Here is a 26,880-nt window from a genome sequence, read left to right on the forward strand (position 1 = left end):
GCCATGCTGCCCCCCACACACACACACAGAAGCCCAGGTAGCAAGGCCCCATTGATTTATGTGCTGATAGACAGATGATCCAGCCTGGGCAGGATTGGAGTGAGTTAAGTGTGTCCAGTTTGTGTGTGTGTGTGTACATCACAGGGGGTTGGTGGCACCTTAATTGGGTTGACGGGCTCTTGGTAATGGCTGAAGCCGAATCAGTAGAAAGATATCAAATGCATCCAACACATGCTTTCCATCCGAAATCACAAATCCTGCTCCATGTACTTTCCAACCGCTCCACTAAAAACCACTCAGTGCTCGCAGAAATAAAAACAGACGCTCCAAATTTCGCTCCCTTCATTAAAATCACAATTTAACCAACGCCCATCGGTTTTGTGACTCCCAAACCGTATAGGTTTTGAATGAAAAATATTTGAATAAACATGACAAGGTGAATGTAAGAAGCACACATCATTTCAAATAGTCTTACATGTCATATTCAACATCATAAAAACACTCTAAATGGGTCAGGAGCCAGAAAGGGAGCCTAAGAAGGAACGAAAAGGGACATAAAGTGTTCAGCATTTAAACAACATTTGGTTGTATTAAATCATTATAGTCTATAAATTGCACATATAGGCTGTGATTTACTTGGAATTAAATACAAATGTGATGGTGCCTGGAGAGAATATCCTCTCCACACGTGCAGAGTCACTGGGGATGCTAAACACCCTTTTTGCCAGGCTGGGCAGAGATGCAGAATTTATTATTTTTCTATAGGTAGGCCTGAAGTTTTTAAGCTAAATAACCCAATCAAAACAAAATCAATGATGGCCTATTGTATAAATAATATAACAAAAATAAACTAAAAGTTTATAATTTTTAGTCTTTTCAGATTCCACAATGATTCTCACACTACATCATCACACTCCCTCTCTTGTTCTTGGTCCTCATCTTTGTTAGTCACCTTGATTTAGCACCTGTGTGTTTCATCAGTTTCTTTATGACAATATTTAGCAAACTCCATGACAGTAGCTAAAGTAAGGGGCTATAACAGCACACAAGTAGACTACAAATGAAGGATGAGCCGGGCATGCCCTGAACTGGTGAAGTGAGCGTAACTGGAGCGCTACTGGAGCCAAATTGGATCGGGCGGGAAGGCCGACGCTCCAGCCTTTGCGAATCTCGCTTCATGCTCGTCATATTGGGCACGCTCATGCTCTGGCATGTTGATGGTGAAGCCTCCAGATGAAACACACATGCATGCACACCACATACTCTGGTTTCCATGTGTTTGATGCCACTCCATTTACTCTGTTCCAGCCATTATAAAGAGCTGTCCACCCCTCAGCAGCCTCCTGTGGTGTGCCTGCAAGTGTGTGTCATCTGGAGACCACACCATCAACATGCCAGAATAACCGAGCTGAAGCATTATAGCAGTCAAACAGCAGAGGTGATCATGTGCAGAGGTGTCATGCCCATACGGGGCATGGGGACACGTTTTCCCTCAGATTTGTCCTGTTTTAAAAATACACACTAGCATTCAAAAGTTTGGGGTCACTTAGAAATGTCCTTGTTTTCGAAAGAAAAGCTCTTTTTTTTTGTCCATTAAAATAACATCAAATTGATCAGAAATACAGTGTAGACATTGTTAATGTTGTAAATTACCATTGTAGCTGGAAACGGCAGATTTTTTATGAAATATCGACATAGGCGTACAGAGGCCCATTATCAGCAATTGATAAGCAAAAGATCAACAGAAAACCCTTTTGCAATTATGCTAGCAAAGCAGTAAAGAGGCGAGAAATTGGAAGGAAACTGAAGGTCTCGTACAACGCTGTGTACTACTCCCTTCACAGAACAGCGCAAACAGGCTCTAACCAGAATATAAAGAGGAGTGGGAGGCCCCGATGCACAACTGAGCAAGAGGACAAGTACATTAGAGTGTCTAGTTGGCAACTGGCAACTTCATTAAATAGTACCCGCAGAACACCAGTCTCAACATCAACAGTGAAGAGGCGACTCCCGGATGCTGGCATTCCAGATGAGTAAATGTTATATTTCACGTTTAATACATTTTACCCAGATTTGAGTAGAGATGCCGAGAAGCATATTTTGTTTATTTGAAAAAAGATACAGACAGCTCAAGAGGTATGCTTAGATGTGCAGAGAAATATACATATTTTTAACATAGAATTAACAATGATGGTTATGCTCTAGATTGCAGGAAAAAGCTGTTCTGGGGTTTTGAAAAATTTAACTTCCGGCCCGGTGACAAAACAAGTGACTAAGGGGGCTGTTGACATCGCAAAGAGGGCACATTTTTGGGGGTTCTTGCACTGGAATTATTTTGAAATCTGCTATACCCTAATAAACATAATGTTCAAATGCCGAGACTCTGTAGCCTATCTCTGTTGCTCTGTATCAGCACAAGGGACATCCCTCTACAGCAATGCCATTACAATGGGCAACCTTATTACAAACAGTCTGTATGTAAATGCACCGTACACACAGCTGTATTACCAAAATAATGCAAACGAAATGCTGAAAGTAGAATATTCTAAAGTTTGGATTAGAATACCGGCAACTGTGAATGTGAACGAATGCAAACAGAACAAAAACAGTGGTACAGAGTAGATGTCCTAGTAAACAAAATATATGATCGATAAAGGCATGACACAATTTATATTGAGGCTCGTTACATTAAAAGTAAACACAAGGCAAATGGAGATCAAATAACCAAAACATAGCCGACACACTACTCCAGGGAGATGCAGCCATGCACAGCTGTCTTTCCAAATGAAAAGGCCTATGCAGGCCTGCTTCAAACATGGAAAATCATGCCGCTCGCTCACGTTGTGATATGGTAAAACACACTTTTATGTGAAACAAATTCTACCCGCATAATCAATTAAGCAACGCCAGCCTACCATAAACACATTTCCAATACGTAAAGTTCCATTTACTGCAATGAAAACCATAGCTACCAAGAAAACCATAATAGAATGTAGCCTTTCTATGATGAAACATATGGATATGTACCAACAGATGTCATTTAGGTTCTTGCATTGGAACTTAATTGAATTATGCTTATATCACGCTATACCCTGCTAAACAAAAAAGTCCAAAAAATGCTTTTGATCAAGAAGTGACAGGTTCAATGGCACAAAATATTGCTGCGCTCTATCAGCACCATGGGCAGCGCCCTACACACTAAAGCAAGATTTGATTAAAAAAACAGCAACATTGTTTCAATATTACCTTTTCAAAAGATTAGCAGCTTCCTTGATGCTCTGTGAAATTTCCAGAGTAATCAATAATTCCATTGTCTCTAAATCAGTGCAGTGCATTTCAAATGCCTTGTCTACGTTAGCATTGGACACAACACAGAACGCTCGATTGGCTGGTTCGAGCGAGCTAAATAGGCTAAGGCTAAAGCTTTTTACAGCTGAGAGTGAAGCAGTTTCAACTGTAAACATGACCCTGCCCTTGTTACATTATTCACCTAACCTACCACAGAGATGAGAAGTGTTTTTTATGGAAACTCAAAGGAGTCATATGTAACCGCCCAATGGATTTCTATAGCGCCCCGGCTGCAACCTGGTCTCAGATCATTTTGTATTTAAATCCGAAACCCTCCATTTAGTATGATATGTTATTTTACCAGGTAAGTTGACTTGAGAACACATTCTCATTTACAGCAAGGACCTGGGGAATAGTTACAGGGGAGAAGAGGGGTATGAATGAGCCAATTGTAAACTGGGTATGATTCGGTGACCGTTATGGTATGAGGGACAGCTTGGGAATTTAGCCAGGACACCAGGGTTAACACCCATACTCTTACGATAAGTACAATGGGATCTTTAGTGTCCACAGAGAGTCAGGACACCCGTTTAACGTCCCAGCCGATAGACAGCACCCTACACCGGAATTTAGACCTGAGGAAAGAATGCCTCCTACCGGTCCTCCAACACCACTTCCAGAAGCATCTGGATTCCCATCTAGTGACCGACCAGGACAAACCCTGCTTTACTTCAGAAGTAAAAGTAGTTATGCTGCTAGCTATCATATAGTATGTATTAATCTGAGAATGTCCCTCATCAATTTTTGTATGATATGTTATGAATTCCAATTTGTATGATATGTTATGAATTTGCAAAAGGCACACTATGTTTTAGACTTATTGCTGCAATATATAATTTTGGGGGGTGACTTGTCCAATTCACATAGAAATATTGAGCTATAGACCTGTCATTCTCATTGAAAGCAAGTCTAAGAAGTGGTAGATCTGTTCTATAGGCACAAGTTGTTTCCTTCCCGTTTCTGCATCTTTCACTTTCGGTTTTGTACACCAGCTTGAAACAGATGAAAATATAATATTTTGGGATATGGAAAATATATTTCACAGTGGTTTAGATGGTACAATTATTCTCCACATAATGACTGATTGTTTTGTCACAAACTGAAGTTAGACAAACTATTTCAATTTTAGCAACCAGGAAATGGCACAGCGATTTCTGCATATTGCACCTTTAAGTAACCTTATGTCTTATGTAATCATACCAAACGTAACATATCAAACTAATTTGAGAGTCCCAGATTTACATTTACTATGTTATGTCTAGTCTATCAGACCAGGCTGCCCACACAGGAACACAGTGAAGCAGAGATCCAGATTTTTTTTGGGGGGGGGCAACCTGTGACTCAATCATGTTAAATTATTTGATAACATATTTTATATAAGGACATAAAATTAATCAACTAAAGTTTGAATTGTGTGGGCTAAACCCCGTTTAGCCCCCTCGTGGACCCGGGCCCACCTCCCAGCCATCCTCAAGTACTTTCTGCCCCGGTCAGATTTTTTGGGGTGCATGACGCCCCTGGTTCTGTGTGTGTGTGTGTGTGTGTGTGTGTGTGTGTGTGTGTGTGTGTGTGTGTGTGTGTGTGTGTGTGTGTGTGTGTGTGTGTGTGTGTGTGTGTGTGTGTGTGTGTGTGTGTGTGTGTGTGTGTGTGTGTGTGTGTGTGTGTGTGTGTGTCAGTGAAGGCTGCTGAGGGGAGGACGACTCATAATAATGACTGGAACAAAGCAAATGGCAACCACCTGGAAACAATGTATTTGATACCATTCCACTCATTCCGCTCCAGCCATTACCATTAATCCGTCCTTCCCAATTAAGGTGTCACCAACCTCATGTGGTATGTGTAGCCCCTGAGGCAAACATCCTATGAAGCCTGTACTAGTCTATCTAGCGGCTAGTGTGATTGAGGGCAATAGAGGCCAACGCGCAGCAGGGACGCAGAGGGGGAGTGAGGGAGGGAGATAAAAGGGACAGAGGGAGCAACTGTGGCTATATGGCTCGAGGGATAAATAACAGATGTCAAAGGACTGGAAATGTCATTTCAAATCCAACCAGAGTTGATCGCTGATCTATACATGAACTGTTTTGACAGCTCACTTCAAGTTGTTGAGTCAATATTGCCTGGTAGGCTGCCAATCGCACTGGGTGATGGTACGGGATGTGATAGTGGATAGACTGACTCACCCACACACACTCAATAATATACACTCAGGGATGGAGGCGGACAAAGGGTTACGTAACCCTGACAAAAAAATAGGGTTAATAAGTGCTCTTGGTGAGCGAGAAGGATTTAACCGGTTTAGGTTTGATCAGAGGTATCTTTCTAAAGACTCTCTCTCTCTTAAACACATGTACACATACACACAGGCAGAAAAACATGCATACCTTAGATTCTCGTTTGGTGGTGACAGTCATAATATATGCCATTTAGCAAATAATTACAGACCTTTTGACCACACCCATGTTCCTGTCATCAAATCAAACTTTATTTGTCACATGCGCCGAATACAAGTGTAGACCGTGAAATGCTTACTTACAAGCCCTTAATTAGTAACCAACAGTGCAGTTCAAGAGGAGTAAAGAAAATATTTACAAAATAAACAATAGTAAAAAATACTAAAAAGTAACACAATAACATAACAATAACAGGGCTATATACAGGGGGTACTGGTACCGAGTCAGTGTGTGGGAGTACAGGTTAGAGGTAATTTATACATGTAGGTAGGGGTGAGGTGACTATGCATAGATAATAAACAGCGAGGGGGTGGGGGGGGTCAATGTAATAGTCAGGTGGCCATTTGAATAGTTGTTCAGCAGTCTTATGGCCTGGGGGTAGAAGCTTTTCAGGAGCCGTTTTGGTCCGAGACTTGGCGCTCCGGTACCGCTTGCCATGCGGTAGCAGAGAAAACAGTCTATGACTTGGGTGACTGGAGTCTCTGACAATATTATGGGATTTCCTCTGACACCGCCTATTATATAGCTTCTGGATTGCAGGAAGCTTGGCCCCAGTGATGTACTAGGCTGTACGCACTACCCTCTACCCTACCAGGAGGTTATGCAACTGATCAGGATGCTCTCGATGGTGCAGCTGTAAAACGTTTTGAGGAGCTGGGGACCCATGCCAAATCTTTTCAGTCTCCTGAGGGAGAAAAGGTTTGGTCGTGCCCTCTTCACAACTGTTTTGGTGTGCTTGGACCATGATAGATTGTTGGTAATGTGGACACCAAGGAGCTTGAAACTCTCGACAAGCTCCACTAAAGCTCTGTTGATGGGGGCCTGTTAATGGGGGCCTATTTGGCCCGCCTTTTCTTGTAATCCACTATCAGCTCCTTTGTCTTGCTCACATTGAGGAAGAGGTTGTTGTTCTGTCACCACACTGCCAGTTCTCTGACCTCCTCCCTATAGGCTGTCTCATTGTTGTCGGTGATCAGGCCCACCACTGTTGTGTCGTCAGCAAACTTAATGATTGTGTTGGAGTCGTGTTTGGCCACGCAGTCGTGGTGAACAGGGAGTACAAGAGGAGACTAAGTACACACCTCTGAGGGGCCCCAGTGTTGAGGATGAGCATGGCAGACGTGTTGTTGCATAAACTTACCACCTGGGAACAGCCCATCAGGAAGTCCAGGATCCAGTTGCAGAGGTAGGTGTTTAGTCCCAGGGTCCTTAGCTTAGTGATGAGCTTCGTGGCCACTATGGTGTTGAACACTGAGCTGTAGTCAATGAACAGCATTCTCACATAGGTGTTCCTTTTGTCCAGGTGGGAAAGGGCAGTGTGGAGTGCGATTGAGATTAATCAACTGTGGATCTGTTGGGGCGGTATGCGAATTGGAGTGGGTCTCGGGTATCCGGATGCCGTTGATGTGAGCCATGACCAGCCCTTCAAAGCACCTCATGGCTACTGACATGAGTGATACAGGGCGGTAATCATTTAGGCAGGTTACCTTCGCTTCCTTGGGCACAGGGACTATGGTGGTCTGCTTGAAACACATAAGTACTACAGACTCAGTCAGGGAGAGTTTGAAAATGTCAGTGAAGACACTTGACAGTTGGTCCATGCATACTTTGAATACACGTCCTCGTAATCCATCTGGCCCTGCGGCTTTGTGAAGGTCTGGTATGCTCACGTCACTGGGCAGCTCGCATCTGGGTTTCCCTTTGTAGTCCATAATAGTTTTCAAGCCCTGCCACAATGAGCATTAGAGCCGGTGTAGTAGAATTCAATCTAAATCCTGTATTGACGCTTTGCTTGTTTGATGGTTCGTCTGAGGGCATAGCGGGATTTCTTATAGGCGTCCGGATTAGTGTCCCGATCCTTGAAAGCGGCAGCTCTAGATTTAGCTCGATGTGGATTTTGCCTGAAATCCATGGCTTCTTTTTGGGATATGTAATTTACGTACTGTCACTGTGGGGACGACGTAGTGTATGCACTTAATGATGAAGCTGATGACTGAGGTGGTATACTCCTCAATTCCATGAGATGAATCCCGGAACATATTCCAGTGTGTGCTAGCAAAACAGTCCTGTAGCGTAGCATCCGCATCATCTAACCACTTCCGTATTGAGCGAATCACTGGTACTTCCTGCTTTCAGTTTTTGCTTGTAAGCAGGAATCAGGAGGATATACTTACGGTCAGATTTGCCAAATGGAGGGCGGGGGAGAGCTTTGTATGCATTTCTGTGTGTGGACTAAAGGTGGTGTAGAGTTTTTTTCCCCTCTGGTTGCACATGTGACATGCTGGTAAAAATATTTAAGTTTGCCTGCATTAAAGTCCCCGGCCACCAGGAAAGCCGCATCTGAGTGAGCATTTTCTTGTTTGCTTATGGTTGGTTGAGTTGGTTGAGTGTGGTCTTAGTGCCAGCATCGATCTGTGGTGGTAAATAGACGGCTACGAATAATATAGATGAGAATTCTCTTGGTCTATAGTGTGGTCTACAGCTTTTCATAAGGTACTCTACATCAGGCGAGCAATACCTCAGCCTTGTTAAAATACTCCAAACCAGAAGGTGGCAGTAGCGTTGTTTGGCAATGCATATCTGTGCATATTGCTAATTGTCTAGATTTTGAAGCTACTTTGCTAATGATGCTATTTTGTAGAAAGCCCTTGTTGTTACTAGCCTGATGGCCACAGCTACATAACTACCTAGCAAGATGATGAAGAAACTATTTAATTCACTCACCATATTCCATACTGTAATAATCCCCATAGTAAGGTAACTGAACTAAATGACTATCTCCCCGTAGTACTCATGAAGTGCTTTGAGAGACTAGGCGAGGATCATATCACATCCACTCTACCTGTCACCCTAGACCCACTCCAATGCCACCCCAACAGGTCCACAGACGATGCAATCGCCATCACACTGCACACTGCCCTATCCCATCTGGACAAGAGGAATACCTACGGAAGAATGATGTTCATTGACTACAGCTCAGCATTCAACACCATTGTACCCTCCAAACTCATCATTAAGCTTGAGACCCTGGATCTCGACCCCGCCCTGTACAACTGGGTCCTGAACGTCCTGACGGGCCGCCCCCAGGTGGTAAAGGTAGGAAACAACATCTCCACTTCGCTGATCCTCAACACTGGGGCCCCACAAGGGTGTGTTCTCAGCCCTCTCCTGTACTCCTTGTTCACCCATGGCCAAGCACACCCGTGGCCAAGCACGCCTCCAACTCAATCATCAAGTTTGCAGACGACACTACAGTGGCAGGCTTAGTTACCAACAACGACGACACAGTCTACAGGGAGGAAGTGAGGCCCCCCGGAGTGTGGTTTCAGGAAAATAACCTCTCTCATGATCGTGGACTTCAGGAAACAAAGGGAGCACCCCCTTACCCACATCGACGGGACAGCAGTGGAGAAGGTGGAAATATCTAAGGTCCTCGGTGAACATATCATCGACAAACTGAAATGATCCACGCACACAGACAGTGTGGTGAAGAATGCGCAACATGGCCTCTTCAACCTCAGGAGGCTGAAAAAATGTGGCTTGTCACCAAAAACCCTCACTAACTTTTACAGGTGCACAATCGGGCTGTATCACCGCCTGGTATGGCAACTGCACCGCCCACACCTGCAGGGCTATCCAGAGGGTGGAGCAGGCTGCACAAAACATCACCGTGGTCACACTACCTGCCCTCCAGGACACCTACAACACCAGATGTCACAGGAAGGTAAAAAAGAAGATAATCAGGGACAATAACCACCCGAGCCAGTACCTGTTCACCCCGCTTCCATCCAGAAGGCAAGGTCAGTACAGGTGCATCAAAGCTGGGACAGAGAGATTAAAAAACAGCTTCTATCTCAAGGCCATCAGATTGTTAAACAGCCACCACTAGCACAGAGAGGTAGCTGCCTAACTACAGACGTGATATCATTGGCCGCTTTAAATAAACGGAACACTAGTCACTTTATTAACGCCACTTGAAGAATGTTTACATATCTCACATTACTCATCGCATATGTACAGTATATACTGTATACTGTATCCTTCACTATCTATTCTTTACTATCTATTGCATCTTAGCTGCTCTGTCACTGCTCATCCATATATTTTATACTTATATCTTCTTATCCCATTCCTTTACTAGATTGTGTGTATTAGGTTTGTTGTTAAATTGTTAGATATTACCTGTTAGATACTGCTGCACTGTCGGATCTGGAAGCATAAGCATTTTGCTGCACTCGCAATACCATCTGCTAACCATGTGTATGTGACCAATCAAATTAAATTCGATTTGATTTACTGCCAGTGCCAGCCCATAGCCAAATATTTAGCTAGCCAGCTAACGTTAGCATATTTGCTAGCTAGAACAACCTAGCTAGCTAGCTAAGGACACTGCACTAACCCGGCAGCTAACACCGGCAGCTGTTTCATGGAAACTAGCTAATCCATTGTGACTTAATTATAATGTCAATAATAGCTACAGTGGTCAATAAGCTTGAGGGAAGATTTTAGTATTGTGTGTATTGTATCATTGTATCTGTGCACTTGGCTACCATCCCATAGCCTTCATTGCATATGAAGTGAGACAGGATCATCCCATGGATATATGGAGAAAATGCCCGATTATCCTTTTTTTGTTAGCTCCCCCATGTGGGGTTTCATGCTCTCTAATTGGCTCAAAGTCAAGTGGTTGGCCACTGATGAACATTGCGATTCTACAAGTAGAATCGGTAGGTTTGTTGCTACTGAGTCTTTCAAGAGAAGGAACGGCCTCCCACTGTGATACGAAGTCTATCGGCAGTCTATCGGCAGTGAGTTTCATGCTATAATGTTGACTTCCAATATTTTACCCTTCTGCCTCACTGTGACCCCAAAACACTGCCCATGGCAGCAAAGCCAACAGGCAAATTAATAAAGATCATATTCTGATGACTTGCCTCATCATTCAGTTATAGCTTTCAGCTATTTCTGTGACCACAGCTGAGAGCTATAAGAACTATGACAAATGAATTGGCTACAAATTAATTGGCTATTCAAATACAAGACTGCTTTCTTGAAACAGAGATGTTCATCTCAATGTCACTTGCCTGGTTAACTCAAATAAAGTATTCTAAATGTACTATACCTACCTATATCCCAGACAAAATATGCAACCTAATTCAATGAACACACACATACTATAGTTGCCATCTACCTTAGACACACACACGAAAACATATATAGGAGAGCTCTTGATGGTCTGGGTTAGGTGGGGTTTGTTTGGGACTGGCCGAGTCAGTCCAGACCACAGGGCGTGGATCAACCCCTGCCTGATTAGTCATAGGTAGCTTCCCAAATGGCACCCTATTCTCCATGTAGGGCACTACTTTCCGTAGGGGTCTGGTCAAATGTAGTGCACTATGTAGGGAACATGGTGGCATTTGGGACGCATCCCTAGACCTGACCCTGAACCGCAAAGAACCACTAAGAGTGGGGATAAACTAATGAGGCCCAAAGCACAGGGGCCTGTAAATCTGACTCAGAACCTGCGTTTATAGCTCTAAAAGCCACACCATACAAGGCTGCGATGAATAGACGGACGGACTCACTGTCCCTGAGCAGTGATGTCACCACCACCACTAAAACTAGACAAACTTAGCTAGTCTGCGTGGGGGTAAAGTTTTGGTTACATGACTGACGTGGTTTGTGCGTGTGACATCTTATTGACCCGCATTGTCAGGGGTGCATGATTTTTTTCAACCTGCTCGTCTATGAATGAGCATCACAAACAAAGTGTGGAAATGAGATGGGAGAATGTTTGTGCCACATCCTGACTTTCTGTTAGCACTTATGCTGTGGAGGAAATCAAAGGGTGTGACACCTCATCCCATTTGATCTCTCTTGAGGTTTGTAGTCAAATGACACCAAGCACACTAAGAGGAGGATCTGGGAGAGGGATTAAATACTGTAGCTTAAACTAAATTAAAGTACCTACTCAAAAAGTACCTGCATACGACTTCAATATGGGTGTCCAGATGGAAATAAAGTTCCATGAGGGGGAAATTCTCAAATTTGCTCTCAAACAAGCAACACAAGACCAGAAGTGAAGGTCAGAAGTGCGATGGCATGTTCCGGCTAACGGTATATGTTTAGAATGTATGGATTGTCGAGAAACTCAGCCATTAGTGATGGACTAATTAGGGTTTAGAGTCGAGTTACCTCGCGGTCTCCAGCACCAATCGAAGCGAAGATTCATTAATAAGTAAGTGCAGTGGCAGCTTTGCAGCTTAATTAGTAAAGCAGAAAAAACGCCTACTCCCAAGAGACCAACCCAGTCTGGTATTAAGAGGCTGGGCTATCAACAGCACTCACCTTCCTCCCACCAGCATTGATTGATGGAGAGCTAAATTGAATCTCTAATCATCACCACACTTTTAGCCCCCGGTCCCATAGGGATTCAGAGAGGGCAAAAGTGTCTTTGGGGTTAATGTTTTCAGATCCGTCTTCTGACACCAATGGTATAAACATCGACCCCCTTGTTCACTGACCATTCCCATCTGGTCGGGTGTTATTTGACTCTGCTGTGTGTTCCTGCTCGCTTTCATGTCCCTGGCGATTGTTTTCACACTATTCACCATTCTGTCGGGTATTGAAAACCTGCTACACCTCACGTTCCTTGCACTTAGGCACCCTCCGACACCCTACAGCAACAGATTGAATTACAGCCCATTGAAGACCTTGCGTGTTTTCCTCCATTTGTACTAATCTCTCTTTTTGTGATGTCTGACAACTTTGGAACCAGTTCTTGGAGAAGCCAAGGGCGATGGGGACAGGTTGAAAGAGAATGCCATTGCAAACATGTCATGTAAGTGTCGGTGTTCATGGGAAACAATGTCACAGAACGAGGCAGAGAACCGCAGACTCCTCTTTCCACTTCAATAGAGGAAGTGAGTCATCTGACTGTCAGCCCTTATCAACAAGTGGACACATCAAAGCACCATGGGGCAGTAAATATCCCTGTCTCCTAGCTTTTGGGATTTCTATATTACAAGGCTGGCAGATAATGGGATGGGAAAATATTACTACAATTACAACCAAACTATTAAAGGGTGGGAAAGGATAGAATGAAAGAGTGACGGAGGTGAAGAAAGAGAAAGTAAACAGAGGAGAGAACGGGAGTAATTGTCTCCGGTTTGTTTAAAAGTCTACCTGTTTGAATGATGACCGGTGAACTTTTCATTCTTCCTCTTTGGCAAACCACAGCGCCAATCTGTCTACCCAGTTACAAACTCAGGGCCTAAACGGCTGCCCGTGGATAAGCCCGTGGAGTTCTGTTCACGCGCTAAATCATCACAGAAGATATACAGCCCTATAGTTCCTTGAATTAAGCGACAATAAAAGTTATTGGACAGTATAATCTCATAAACGGTTGAGCAAAAGCAAACAATGCCGTTTGAATATTTGCCCTAGCGCTACACAGCTGATTATCTTGCAGTCTCTCTATCTCTCCGTCGATCTCTCTTGCAGTGTCTCTGTCTCTCTGACATGGTCAGAGATGCTGACTTGTGGCACAATGTTGCCATTGATCGGTACTCGGTTGCTTTGTCAATTTCATTAAAAACAACCGCGGATTCCTTCCAGCCTGCATCACAGCTCAGACTTTTCATTTTGTAACCTGGGTGGTGAGTGAGAGAGAGAAAGATAAATGGAGAGAGGGAAAGAAAGAAAGAAAGAAAGAAAGAAAGAAAGAAAGAAAGAAAGAAAGAAAGAAAGAAAGAAAGAAAGAAAGAAAGAAAGAAAGAAAGAAAGAAAGAAAGAAAGAAAGAAAGAAAGCTGGATCTTTCTTCCCAGGCAAAAACTGGATTAAGCTAGTCTAATTGAAGATGAGAGGATATAGTAGATATGTAACACTGGTCCAAGGTAGGAAATAAAATCTTCCTTCTCTGATGCTCACACCTTCCCAGAGCCCACCACCACCACCTTCAACCCCCTTTACCTCTCCTTCCTCACCCCCTCTTCCACCCTCATTTTACCACAGCTCCCCCCAAATCTCACATGGGTCACACTGTCCCGCATTGTCAACACTTTCAACACCTTTTGAAATTAACTGTCTTGCCAACACTGAACCAAGTGGCTTTCTCTCTGCCTCTCTCTCACTCTCTTTATTTCTCTGTTGTTCTCTTTCTCTCTCTCGGTTCAGGTTCAGCTTCAGTAACTGATAAGCCTTCGACTGCGGCTCAGTGGAGAACCAGAGCACGAAGCTCAACCCTGCAATCATACATCTCTCACCCAGTATGGGAGGCTTCTCGCAAGGCAGGGGGTTTGTGGATAATCCCTGTAGAAAAGGGCTGCCCTGGGTGAACACTCTCACTGCCTTGCTGAGATATGTCACCTTGCAGATGTAGCTATCGGCTGGACTCATGCCTAGAGATCAAAAGGCTCTTCTGATACACCATATATGTGAGCTGGTGTGGTGGTTTAGTCACCATATAGTTTCATCTTAATTAGATTAAAGTAGATATCGTGTTTTTATCACTCTCTCTACTGTCTATGTCTATCTCCATCTCATCAAGCACCATATTCCAGTGGGTCCAGCAGGGGTCTTTCAACTGTCTGCATGTTTCAAACCCCTTGCAGGTATTAGAACATCTGCCAATGATAATAATAGAAGTCACATCAGGTTTGATCAAACCACGCTCAGAAATGTAATTCTTTCAAATGGTACGCCAAGATTGAATCCTACAAAAAGATATCTTCACAAACACTTGACAAGGACACTCATTCGCTACATGATTAAAGCTTGCTGTAGATAAACAATCTACAGAGGAAACATGAATATATAAACAAATCACAATGACAAGACATCTCCTATGAGGCTATTTTTATTCAACCTTTATTTAACTAGGCAAGTCAGTTAAGAATAAAATTGTATTTTACAATGACGGCCTACCCCGGACAAACCCGAATGACGCTGGGCCAATTGTGCACTGCCCTGTGGGACTGCCAATCACAGCTGGTTGTGATACAGCCCAGGATCGAACCAGGGTCTATAGTGACGCCATTAGCACTGAGATGCAGTGCCTTAGACTGCTGTGCCACACGGAAGCCCAACTACAGATGGGGGTCCTTAGATTTATATATTAAACCTATTGCCTTGGATTGCATAAAGGTACAAATCTGTGGTTCTACCCCTGAGCAAGGTAGTTAACCCACTGTTCACCGGGCACCAAAGACGTGGATGTCGATTTAGGCAGCCCCCCGCACCTCTCCGATTCAGAGTGTTTGGGATAAATGCAAAAGACACATTTCAGTTAAATACATTCAGTTGGACAACTGACTAGGTATCCCCCTTTCCTTTCCATAAAGCATCTCATTCCCTTATAACAGATCAAGTTCTCTCAATAGCTCTGTGAGGGACAGCACTCTGTGCCCCCCACAGGGGCTTCCACCACTGAAAATAACAGTGATGTAAAATATTTTTACTTAAGTAGTTTTTTGGGGTACTTTACTTTACTATTTACATTTTTGACTACTTTTACTTCACTACATTCCTAAAGAAAATATTGCATGTTTTATTCCATACATTTTTCCCTGGCAACTCAAAGTGCTAGTTACATTTTGAATGCTTAGCAGAAAAGATAAATAGTGAAATTCACGCACTTATCAAGAGAACACTACGTCATCCCTACTGCGTATGTTCTGGCGCACTCACTAAACACAAATGCATCTTTTGTAACTAATGTCTGCGTGTTGGAGTGCGCCCCTGGCTATTCTTACATTTTAAAAACAAGAAAATAGTGCCGTCTGCTTTGCTTAAAATAAGGAATTTCAAATTATTTATACTTTTACTTTTGATACTTAATTAAGAATATTTATAGAATTACATTTACTTTTGATACTTAAGTATATTTAAAACAAAATACTTTTAGACTTTTACTCAAGTAGTATTTTACTGGCTGACTTTTACTAGAGTAACTTTCTATTATTAAGGTATCTATACTTTTACTCTGGTATGACAATTGGGTACTTTTTACACCACTGGAAAATACACTATGGTCACACACACACTCAGAGACAAAGACCAAATAGTCAGAGAAACACACACACTTCACAGCTCCCTCAGTCCCGTCTCCCCAAATGGAGAAGTGTCAGATTGGCTAGGCAGTAAAACAATGTCTGCCTCAACTCAACACCAAGGCATTTGGTCTTTTAGTGCACAGGATGCACGTAAAGACAAAAAGATGCCTCACTGCATTTTTGTCTTTGTCCCCTAACTTGGTATGCTTATTCATGCATTTAAAGGAGCATAGGGCATTGAAGGTCTTTAACGTTCAATGCAAAGGTTAGCGGAACTCTTCCCACAGACAAAAACTTCAGGAGGTCATAGTGGGGACTGTGAGGATTATCGTCACTGTAACGGCCGTTGGTGGAAGAAGGTGAGGACCAAAGCGCAGCGTGGTACGTGTTCGTCATTTTAATAATGGAACTGAACACTGATTAACAAAACAACAAAGAGAACAACCGAAAACAGTTCTGTCTGGTGCAGACACAAAAACAGAAAGCAACTACCCACAAAACCCATATGGGCAAGAGCTACCTAAATATGGTTCTCAATCAGAGACAACGACAGACAGCTGTCCCTGATTGAGAACCATACCCGGCCAAAAACAAAGAACTACAAAAACATAGAAAAAGGACATAGAATGCCCACCCTAGTCACACCCTGGCCTAACCAAAATAGAGAATAAAAGGCCTCTCTATGGCCAGGGCGTGACAGTCACTCTCGACTATCGTACATTCTATGCAAGCTGCATCACGTTGAGAAACCCTTTTTAAGTCATTAAGAGTGAGTACTGTCAACATTGGTAAGTGGTAATAGGGGGTATGGTAAAGTCTGCACCCATTCATGAGAAGAAGCTTCCTTTTGGCAGTGTGTGTTGTTTGAAGTGTAGATTGGGAGCAGGTGGAGCTGGGTGTTTTAACTCTTAGGAGAAGGAGTGAACGGATGGAGTTTTAGTGCCAACTGTAACTCTCGACTCCCACGCCATGAAGACACACAGGCACATTGAACATACACACACACACACCACCATTCACACACGATACACACTCGCTTCACACATCTAGTTCCATTAATCAAAGTGGACGTTCACACCTAGCGCACTAACCGCGACTTCAGTCAGTGCCTCCAAGATCCCGTATCATCACACCTTCTCTTTATGGTAGTCATTTTGAAAAGTAGCAAAATGTGTTGCCAGTCTTTAAAAATGTATCCAAAATACAACCAAGTGTCTGGAGCTAAAGCTTACATTCAACTATTTCAATATGTTAAAAATATCTTAGAGTTGGCCCCTTTTCTTCTTTCTCTTACATTTTAACAAGACTTGCGAAGCTGAAACCAGGTGATAGCTTTTTCCTCCAGGCACTCAATTTTGGAACAGCCGACAGATGTGACTGTGTTTTTGAAAAGACAAATATCAAAGATCCCTTTCTGCTCTATCAGCAAAATTGGTTACAAGAGCCTGTAGCTCGTAAAAAAATGGAGGGGGGGCTGAAACGGATCAAACCACTGTGCATTGCAGAAGGAGAAGTCAGCTCGGCTCTCGCCAAGTGACTCTCGGCAGAGTAATGACCATGGCATGCTCATAAAGTGTGTTCGTCTTATCCCCCGAGCGCCCCCGACCTACATGTGAATAGCACATTGGCCCTGAACTGCTAGCTGGCGTCGAGTGATGCTCAAGCACACTTCAGCGCTATTGGCTTGTCTGTTTGTATCCCTGCATGAGTGTTTATGTGTGTCGACAGGCATGAGTGGCTGTGCATGCATATTTCCCTGTACAATAAATACAATACAATAAAATCACCACTTGTTTTCTTTTTCATCCTTAATACCATTTTTATTCAAACAAGCATGGCCCAAAAGGTTTGATTTTGTTTGGGAAGCCAATTGTTACTGAATAAAAAGACTGGCTTGGTTAAGATGCAGTGACTTCCTTGTTTCGAACCGACAGAAGGTCAAAAGGCGTAGGTCCTCAGTTGCAGCAGAAGAAAACACACTGGGGCCTAACAAAGCCACGTTCAGCAAGCAAACGTTGTGGAACGATGCAGATAGAAATGTCACGAAATAAAGACGACACGATTCCTTATTCTAGACGTCAGATTGGAAAGTTTGTTCTACATAACATTTTCTATCAGACTGTTCTACAGCGTTGTTCCCTGCTGAACGCACCCCCCATTCTAACCCAACCGAGTTGTCACACATGGTCATTTCAGCTGCGCTTTATGGACGTCCGATGTGGAAGGGGCCTATAAAATGCCTACTTTGATGGAAGTTAACATTATGTATAGCATTTCACCAGAATTTTGAAACTCATTAATATGGTTCCAGTTGGATGGAAACTATTTTTTTAAACGAAAGCAGACTAAGGGGCCAAGTGGTAACACCCACCCTGCACGCACATACCCACAATCCCTTTTAGTCACACATTTTCGGTTGAAAAACTTTTATAGTCGACTTGAAAGGGAAAAACCTCAGAGAAAGCACCTTCTGACTTTGACAGTGACTAAAGAGGTAAAGGAGTGGCGCTACTACCCTAACGCCAGCTGCCATCATGTGACTTTGTTTAGGTGGCTTGAGCTGTCTCTGTTGGCCTCGGCAGTTGGCACTGTGATATAAGACACGGCCCTAAAGCCGTGCCACAGCCACCCATCTCGCTCTCTCCAGGCGGAGTGCAAGTCCCCTCTCTCTCTCTCTCTCTCTCTCTCACTCTCACTTTCTCTCTTCTTCTCATTCTCTTTCTTTCAATCCCCATCTTTTTTTGTCTCCCTCTTCTCCCTCGTTCCGCTCGGCTGGCTGTAGACAGCACCAGTGGGAATTTGGCAGTGGGCAGGCCCAGACACATTTGCTCCTCACGCTCTCAGGAGCGGGTGTCAAAGACCTTCTATTCGACAAGACCCTTCATCAGCTGCAGGACAGCCCTTTAGAGGAAGAAAGGGGGATCGCCGTAAGCACACACACACACCCACACACGAAGGTCTGCAACCAACCACTTATACGTTAATTAGCCAGCCATTCACTTCACAGCACAATAAATCCACCCAGAATATTCTGTCCTTATGGCATCCAAAATGTAGGCTTTACAGTAACCCTAATAGACCCACTGTCCATATTGTCCATCCAAAAAGGTCACCTAGTTTTCTTCTATGACATAGCGGTTCCTGGTGTGCAAATGTTGTATATGGATATGTGAGCAAACGTTCATGTTCTACGTGACTGTAACATCAGCATTCACATCCCACTGGGCACACACTGACTGAAACAATGTTGAACCAACGTGGAATAGATGTTGAATTGACGTCTGTTCCCAGTGGGATGTGACCATTCACATAAGCACTCCTGAGTCCCATAGCATCAATAAGCCTGTCAGCTCTCTCGCTCTCGCTGCACAGCCACAGCCCCCCACCAATCAAACCCCGTCTGAGCGCCTTACGCCAATCTGAACCAAAGACACTGAACATCTGTTCAACATGGCCTCTCCTTAGCACGTGACCTTCAACTCAATGGGGCCCTATCTAACCTATACCGTGCCAGAGTGTGGAAGATGCCACTGTTTTCCAGGTGTCATTCTTCTCTTATGGACGATTTGCCAGTTGTAAAGTCACAATTGATTCACAATTCCAGGCTGAATCATGATTTGACAATTGTGAGAATAATTTGGATTATAATGATGGAATCATAACATTGTAGTTTTACAATGATTATACTACTATTATAAGTATCATCATCACCACTATCATTTCCTAATATTATTGCCTTAGATTATCAGTGCTCAATTACTCTAAAATCCAACAAATTTGGATGCAATTGTTTACTTAATCATATTGCTTTTATTTGAACAAAAGTTCATATTATTATTGATGGAAAAAAAATGAACATGGAAAAATATACCTACACAATTATGTTATTAAGCACAACAGAATACTGTATACAGAATACTTTTTAATCATGGCCAAACTCTACATGACAAGAACATGTTCAATAAACAAAATTAGATGATAAAATAGGCTACAACTATAATTCACCGAATGGAAAACAGAGACCATAACCTTATATTAATAAACCGTAATGCTATCAATTTATGAAAACTAAAGACTTCATAAATAAACTAGGCTTTTTGTAATCAATCATTCTATACTAAAAACTGAAATTATTCAAATATATTTTCACCCATGTAATTCAAAAAGTCAAAAATCATGCAAAATGTAAAAGCCTTATATGCGCTCATCGCCATCGCGCTGTCTCGCTCTCTCAGAGTGGCCTACGTGGCAATTAGATTGGCACACTCAACCCCTCTATCCGCCAGACCATTTGATTCCAACCGCCTGTTAAGAAATTGCCTTAATTGGTGCACTTCAACGTTTCATCCTGTGGACTACTCTGCAATAAAGACCTGCCCTCCAATAGATTGTAAGGCCAGGGATATTCAACTGGTCAAAAGTGGCAGCCATTTGGTTCACAGACAATTGGAAGGAAGCCAATCTCTTGCATCACTCTATTGATTATCCGGTTAAAGGCCGGAGCAGCGAGGTTGTCCTAAATCAATATAGCCACATCGATTGCGAAACTCTGGCTGTAGGGAAGTTTAAATAATTAATAATTTCAATAGTTCACCAAAGCATGCAACCCAAGAGGCATTTTCTTAGGCCACCATGGCCTAAAACAGTTTTTTCAAAGCATTAACGCAAAGTCAAAAACGTATTGATAATACATAAAATTATGATATTATTAGCATAGGCTATACATATAATTTTGCTATTTTAATACGTAAAATACTCGTAAGTGTTCTAATTATTTAAAAAAATATATTACAAACTGCATAAATTATTTAAAACATCTAAAGCATTCAATTAAATCCACTGTACTTTTTAGCCCTGTTATTCTCATTTTGTTTTGGTCAGTATTTCGTTTAGGTCTAATAAAGTCTATCTTTAACAACAACAACAATAAGCAGTGGACAAGAATCTACATTCTGTCGATTCTGTCATATTCAGTAGTGCCCCAGCAAGGTCTCATTATTGAAAGTGCTAGTTGCGGCTTATTGTGAACTGTTTTACAAATTCTGCCGTCCAATTTCCCCCTCGGCCCCTAAGAGGGTTTGGTTATAACAGTTGTTAACCTTAGTACTAATAATGTATTTTGTCCATTCAATAAAGCCCATTATTATCCCTAACGACGTTTGATGAGCATTTGACTTTGAATGCATTGGCCAATATAACATGGATTCTCCGAGGTGGGCGCTCAGAAATGGATCTCTCTGGACGCACTACAGGGTTAGTAAAAAGTTTACAAAAATCCTAGTTCATTCAAACAGAATAGCATGTTCTAAAAAAAGCTGGGTAAGGCTTCCCTTATTTAACACAGAACAAGTGTGCCGAACAAAATGGGTCAAGCAATAATAATGATGATGAAGAGCCTTCCAGGCACGTTGAAGAGAGAAGGATTAAACCTGGCCGAGAGAGAGAGAGAGAGAGAGAGAGAGATACTTTTAATTGATTTGAGAGAGAGAGTGAGTGATTCGCCAACTGCAAATTAAGGACAGGAAATTAGGCCTGCAGAGGTGTGATCTTGGGCCCAGCATAAAAGCACAAGCTGGTGCGTACGAGGCTCGCCGCCGATTGACGCACACCACAACCAAATATAAATAGCAGCGCTACGAGACAGAACGATTATGCCATGGGCATGGGCTAAATATGGTGAAAAACTCATCAAAGCAAATAATCAGCACTTTAGTTGGGGGAAATCCATACAAAATAACCTTGATACGGTTTGCACCAGTAGGCCAATCTACAAACGTGCAAGCAGTGACAATGGTAAATCAAGCCAGTCCCAGTCAATTGCACGGGTTTCAAAACACTGGTGCTGTGAGGTTAGCTTATGCACTGTCTGGGAATTCATGAACTGAGGAGGGAGGGTGGGCTAATGGAAAAACGAAGTTCAACGTGCTTGAATTGAAAATGATTATCCTTTCCCTAGAAAAACAATAGGCTGCAAAGTGAAGGATGGGACCTATAAGTGAAATTAAATACGCGTCAAAGTGGGTAAACGCGGTTCCAGATTGCCTGCGAATCGTGATATATGTTGTTGTGTGTGCTGTGTGCACCGCTAACATATCTGCTTCTGCCTCTATCTTAAACCTCTATCATAAACATAATTTACAATGGGGAAAGAGATTAACGAATCCCCCAGTGCACTAAAATGTCATCGGGACAATTTATGTCTCCGATGGAGCGCCGAGAAAACCGATAGCCACAGTGCTTCATTCAAACAACTCCCGGCTGTTGGCCACTTTATCTATGTAGCCATGTACAGTACAGTAGGCCTCCTGAGGTTTTAACAAGATGAGACTTTGGCTTTGTTTTCAAAGTATTTCAAGTACAACATTTCAAACAACTACAAACAACATGACGTTGAAGTCTAGGGCATTTTAAAGCCAACCATAGTGCGTAAAAACGTCCAATAGACCTAGAATACTATGGCTCATTTTTGCTAAACAAAAGATTAAGCAGAAGTCACATGGTCACACTATGATGTTTAGGCGTAGTTCATGTGTGCAGAATTAGGTCACACAATAGACCTATGTGGGTATCAAATGAATGAATTAATCAGGAATATGTTTCATGAATAATTTAACATATTCAACGGAATCGTGAACGTGGATGCTGAGCGTACGAGAAAACATGACCTATAATGCAAAAAAAACTAAAGGTGTTTTCTTTTCAATAGGTTATAGGAAAAGTATTATCCAAAGCAGTGCAATGTTACTTTTAACCTGTCCCTTGTTAGGAGCTGCTGTAAATTGGGTAAAAATAGGGGCATTCTCTCGTTTATAGTTCCTGGTCAGACCAGACGCTCCGTGTGGTCGTGTATTGTTCCCCGGGCGGTCGCTTCTCCCGAAATCCCCATATACTATGCTCCCTCTCAGAAAAGTCTCCAGCGCATGTCATAAATCACCTGCCCATGTTAAACGCTTAGCTAAGCCCCGAACCAGGTCAGCGAAGAGAAATGTATTGGAGCACTTATGGTGGAAATAGGCTGTTCTAACGAAATACATCAACTTCACCCCCCCAAAAAAGACTATTTGCATTGCCCCCCTCTTTTACACCACTGCTACTCTCTGTTGTTGCCATCTATGCATAGTCACTTGAATAACGTTACCTACATGTACATATTACCTCAACTAACAGGTGCCCTGCCCGCATTTTGACTCTGTACCGGTACCCCCTGGTATATAGTCTCACTATTGTTATTTTACTGTTGTTCTTTAATTACTTGTTACTTTATCTCTTATTCTTATCAGTATTTTTTTTTAAACTGCATTGTTGTTTAGGGGCTCGTAAGTAAGCATTTCACAGTAAGGTGTGTATTCGGCGCCTGTGACTAATACAATTTGATTTGAACATTTGATTTCAAAAGCTGCACCCATAATTTCGGTGCCGTTATATACCCTGACACACCACTCAACATGAGTGCCTCCCACTAGGCATATCTTGAATGCTACCTCGTATCAGTGTAATAACAGGCCTAATATAGTCTACATAGGCTAGGTGAATATGTGGATTTCAGTGCACATACCAACCAATTCATAATTTACCGCTTCTTTTTGAAATGAGTTGGTCTATAGTCTACTTTATGCAGAATGATTGCGGGCACCAATGAAACAACAAAGTTTATCAGATAAACCGTGTTGGCCTACATTATTTTGACCCGCGCTATAGCCTACTTCACTTTACCACAACTTCAAAGGCCGACTTTGAATACAACAGAACAACCGATTGTTTAAAACACTGTCTAAATATGATAATGTTATAATCCCGCACAATTATAATGTCATTTTATATTACGATCTGAAATTGGGTCAAGGCTCGCTCGTAATCAAATAATCCCAGGAATCATAAAACAGTGCATGCTATTCGGTTTCTCTCTCAAGTATAATCGAAGTTCAACACCGTAGAAAGCTTATTTTATCAGTGTAAATTCAAAGGAGTTGAAAATGTATTGATAAGTCATGAAAGTAGACAAGAAAGCTGTGGGAGAGCGCCATTTAGTAAAAACGGTGACACACTGTCCTACTTTTCTAGTGGCAACAGTAACACAAGCCAGCAATAGCCTACAAGCTGTAGGCCCATTCAAACTCACTGTGTGCCAGATCTGTTCCCCCATTCTACACCAATGAATAAATGGTCCACTGTTAGACAATAAAACGCTTTTTGTTTTCATGTTTGCTGCTTGACAGAAAAAGTGTACTACTTTCGCTAAAATTGCTCTACGTATTAACGAATGAAATTTAAATATATTTCACAGTAATCGTGTAGACAAATAGTGTATTATCCCAATTTACAATGACTCAAACGCTTGACTTGCAATTAATCATAATTCAATAGCAAATATACATTTAGGCTACACCTTGATGTAATGGTTTGAAAGCCAAAATCTGCTAAAAACGTAATTACTTGATAGGCTTCTTTTCAAACTGATCCACTATTTTATGCAATGATGAACCTTCCAAAATACTAGAACACATTTTAGTGTCTGGGGCACCAATTGCGCTGCAGATCCGCGGAGCTGCAACCTACATAGAGCTCCGACTCCCTGTTGAGATATAGGCTAGTGTTGCGCTAATTTCCTTAGGGTAAGAATGAAAAGGCAAGCATCAAGAAGAATGAATGATCTTAAGCGGAAAAATACACAACCATCCTTGAAATGATACGACTGTTGAGCATGACAAATGTGTATTGAAAATCGGCTATCAATGGTAAGGCACTTGGGGTTGTCTGCCGTTGCGCAAAGCTATCTGTGGGAGCGAGTTAATATCTGTTCAAAATGTTCTCTCAGAGCCTGATAAAAATAAATCGTTTAAAATGCTAAAATATAAATAAGAGAGCTGTAGCTCGACGAGAGATAAACTTGTGTTACCCTGCTTCGGCTTCTACCAATGCGCACTGCTGTAGCCCATTGGCGGACCTCATGAGAGTTTCGGCGTTAAAACCCATGGCGAATAGGGTCTTAACGAAAATCCAAAAACCAGTAGCCAATAATAAACCACAAAAAAATACGAATGTGTCTTACCTTCAACAGCTGACGCCATGGCAAGCAAGAGGCTGCATAAACCCAGAAAGTAATCCATTGTCATAAAGCGGTCAGTCCGGACATGAAATAAACCCAGGGGAGAGCGGGAGGGAGGAATTACAATCCGGTGTTCCGAAGCTCCACGCACCCAGTCTAACCGCGTCTGGCACCCAAACCCAGAGTTACCTCCATAAAACCAACAAGACAAATATCAATATGAAGGAGGTATGAGAAGCTTTGTGCAATCTAGGAGCCCTCTCCTTTTCAATACTTTTCAATGGGTTTATGCAAGAAACGGGAAAGGGCAAACGTTGTCCAAACCGTAAACTTCGCATTTGGCAATCCCAACAACCATTCAGTAAATATCCCCGATGATGTTTGCTATTATGATTACGCAGGGAAATGTAAGTCCGTTTCACGGGGTCCGTCGGGAATAATCCAAATACTTTTTGAAGTCAAGACGTTTGATATTTCCACACTTCTTGTATTAATACCATAATGCAGTCCAGCTATGTCTGTAGTTTAGCCTACCCGTGTATACGATCAAGTGTTATTCCCGAAAAAAAATATCCTTGGTAGTAGTAATATTGTAGTAATGTCCCTGAGCGAATTATCGGTGTGGCTGGAGAAAGCTTATGCTCCGCTCGATGTGTGGATTGGAATTGAGCACGATCGTGCAGAAACAAGGGAAGAGTGAACGAGAGAGAGAGAGAGAGACGGGGAGAGAGAGAGACTGGGAGCATAGGAGGAGGGGTTAAAGCAGCTGTCAGTCTCTTATACGGTCACACCCCCACAACCAGCTTGTTAAACTGATGCTCCAGGGACACTGCCTTTCTCGGGAATCCCAGATCAGGCGTTTCAGCGCGGACAGAGCGCCCCCTGCGGGATACTCATGTTATAGTGGTCGATTTTATGCAACACTACGGAGTTTCTGCTTATTTTCTTTTTGATAAAATAATTTTCAGCTATTGCAGCAATTATGTGTCTAAAACAGAGTCGAATATTCAGGGTTTTCAATGGACATTGTGTGTTTTCAAAATGCAAAGCCCAATGAACACTGGGATTTTCTGTAAGTATAATTGTGTGCAATTCTCACTCAGTGTACAGACCTACACTTTCAGAATCTCGGTTTCTGAAGAAATACAAATTATAATATGAGGAATAAAACAAAAAGTTGCATTTTGATTCGCTGTAGTTTACTGAGAACAATAATTAGGCTACACACTTGAAGCACATGGATAAAAACTTCAGTTCTGTTGTAAATATGTTAATATGAAGACATCTAAAAAGCTTACAAACTGTACCGTATAGTTTAGTGAATCACTATTGTTGCTTTAGCCTCTAATCTTGCATATTGAGAAGGCGCATTTGAAGAACAGTCAGTGGGCTATGACAATGAGCACATGGCAATGTTTCTTCTTCTTCTTCTTCTTCAATAAACCTGGAATAGAGGTTTATCTTTCTTTTGAAAACCAAATAAAATAGCATCTGGGATGAGTATCTTTTAGTGCCGTTTGCCTCAAATTTACAGCGTTTAAGGTGCTTTTACTGCATAATTGTGTCATTCATTTTCATTAATAGGTAACAGTAACCTATACTAATTAGTTGAACATCATGCCAATGCCAATGATGAGCCCTTCTGTCTTCGAATTAGAGAAGAAACAAAATCTAAATTGTATTTTTTATTAATACATTTGTTCATAATTATGAAATACACTACTTTGAGTGGTAGCCTGATACATTACATGCATGCAAAACAGAAGTTAAGGTGTTAAAGTTATCCATAGACCTATGTTTAGCCTCTGCAATAACATTTTATTGTGCTTGAGAATGCTTTAATTAAAATGACAATTTAGCGGTCCAAAATGGTGCACAACTGCAGATGTAACTCCTCCTGCCCCTCAAAATAGGAAAGTTCCTTGAACGACTACTAATAATATTTTATTCGAGGAGCCTAAAGTTAGCATATTTTACATTGAT

The 26,880-nt window shown here is 42.2% G+C and overlaps 1 protein-coding gene across 10 annotated transcripts in view; it reads right to left on the reverse strand.

Moving 5' to 3' along the window:
• LOC118386766 (ephrin type-B receptor 3-like) overlaps nt 1-25,596 on the reverse strand; it is a 105,189-nt gene extending 79,593 nt beyond the window's left edge. For all 10 annotated transcript variants that reach the window (XM_035774569.2, XM_035774568.2, XM_035774565.2 and 7 more), the window contains exon 1: nt 24,901-25,596. In XM_035774569.2, coding sequence (XP_035630462.1) covers nt 24,901-24,964 — 64 coding nt within the window. In that variant the 5' untranslated portion in view covers nt 24,965-25,596. The remainder of the gene's footprint in view (nt 1-24,900) is intronic.
• Nucleotides 25,597-26,880: the final 1,284 nt, after the last annotated feature.

The sequence above is a fragment of the Oncorhynchus keta genome, chromosome 8 (assembly GCF_023373465.1).
Source record: "Oncorhynchus keta strain PuntledgeMale-10-30-2019 chromosome 8, Oket_V2, whole genome shotgun sequence".
NCBI lineage: Eukaryota > Metazoa > Chordata > Actinopteri > Salmoniformes > Salmonidae > Oncorhynchus > Oncorhynchus keta.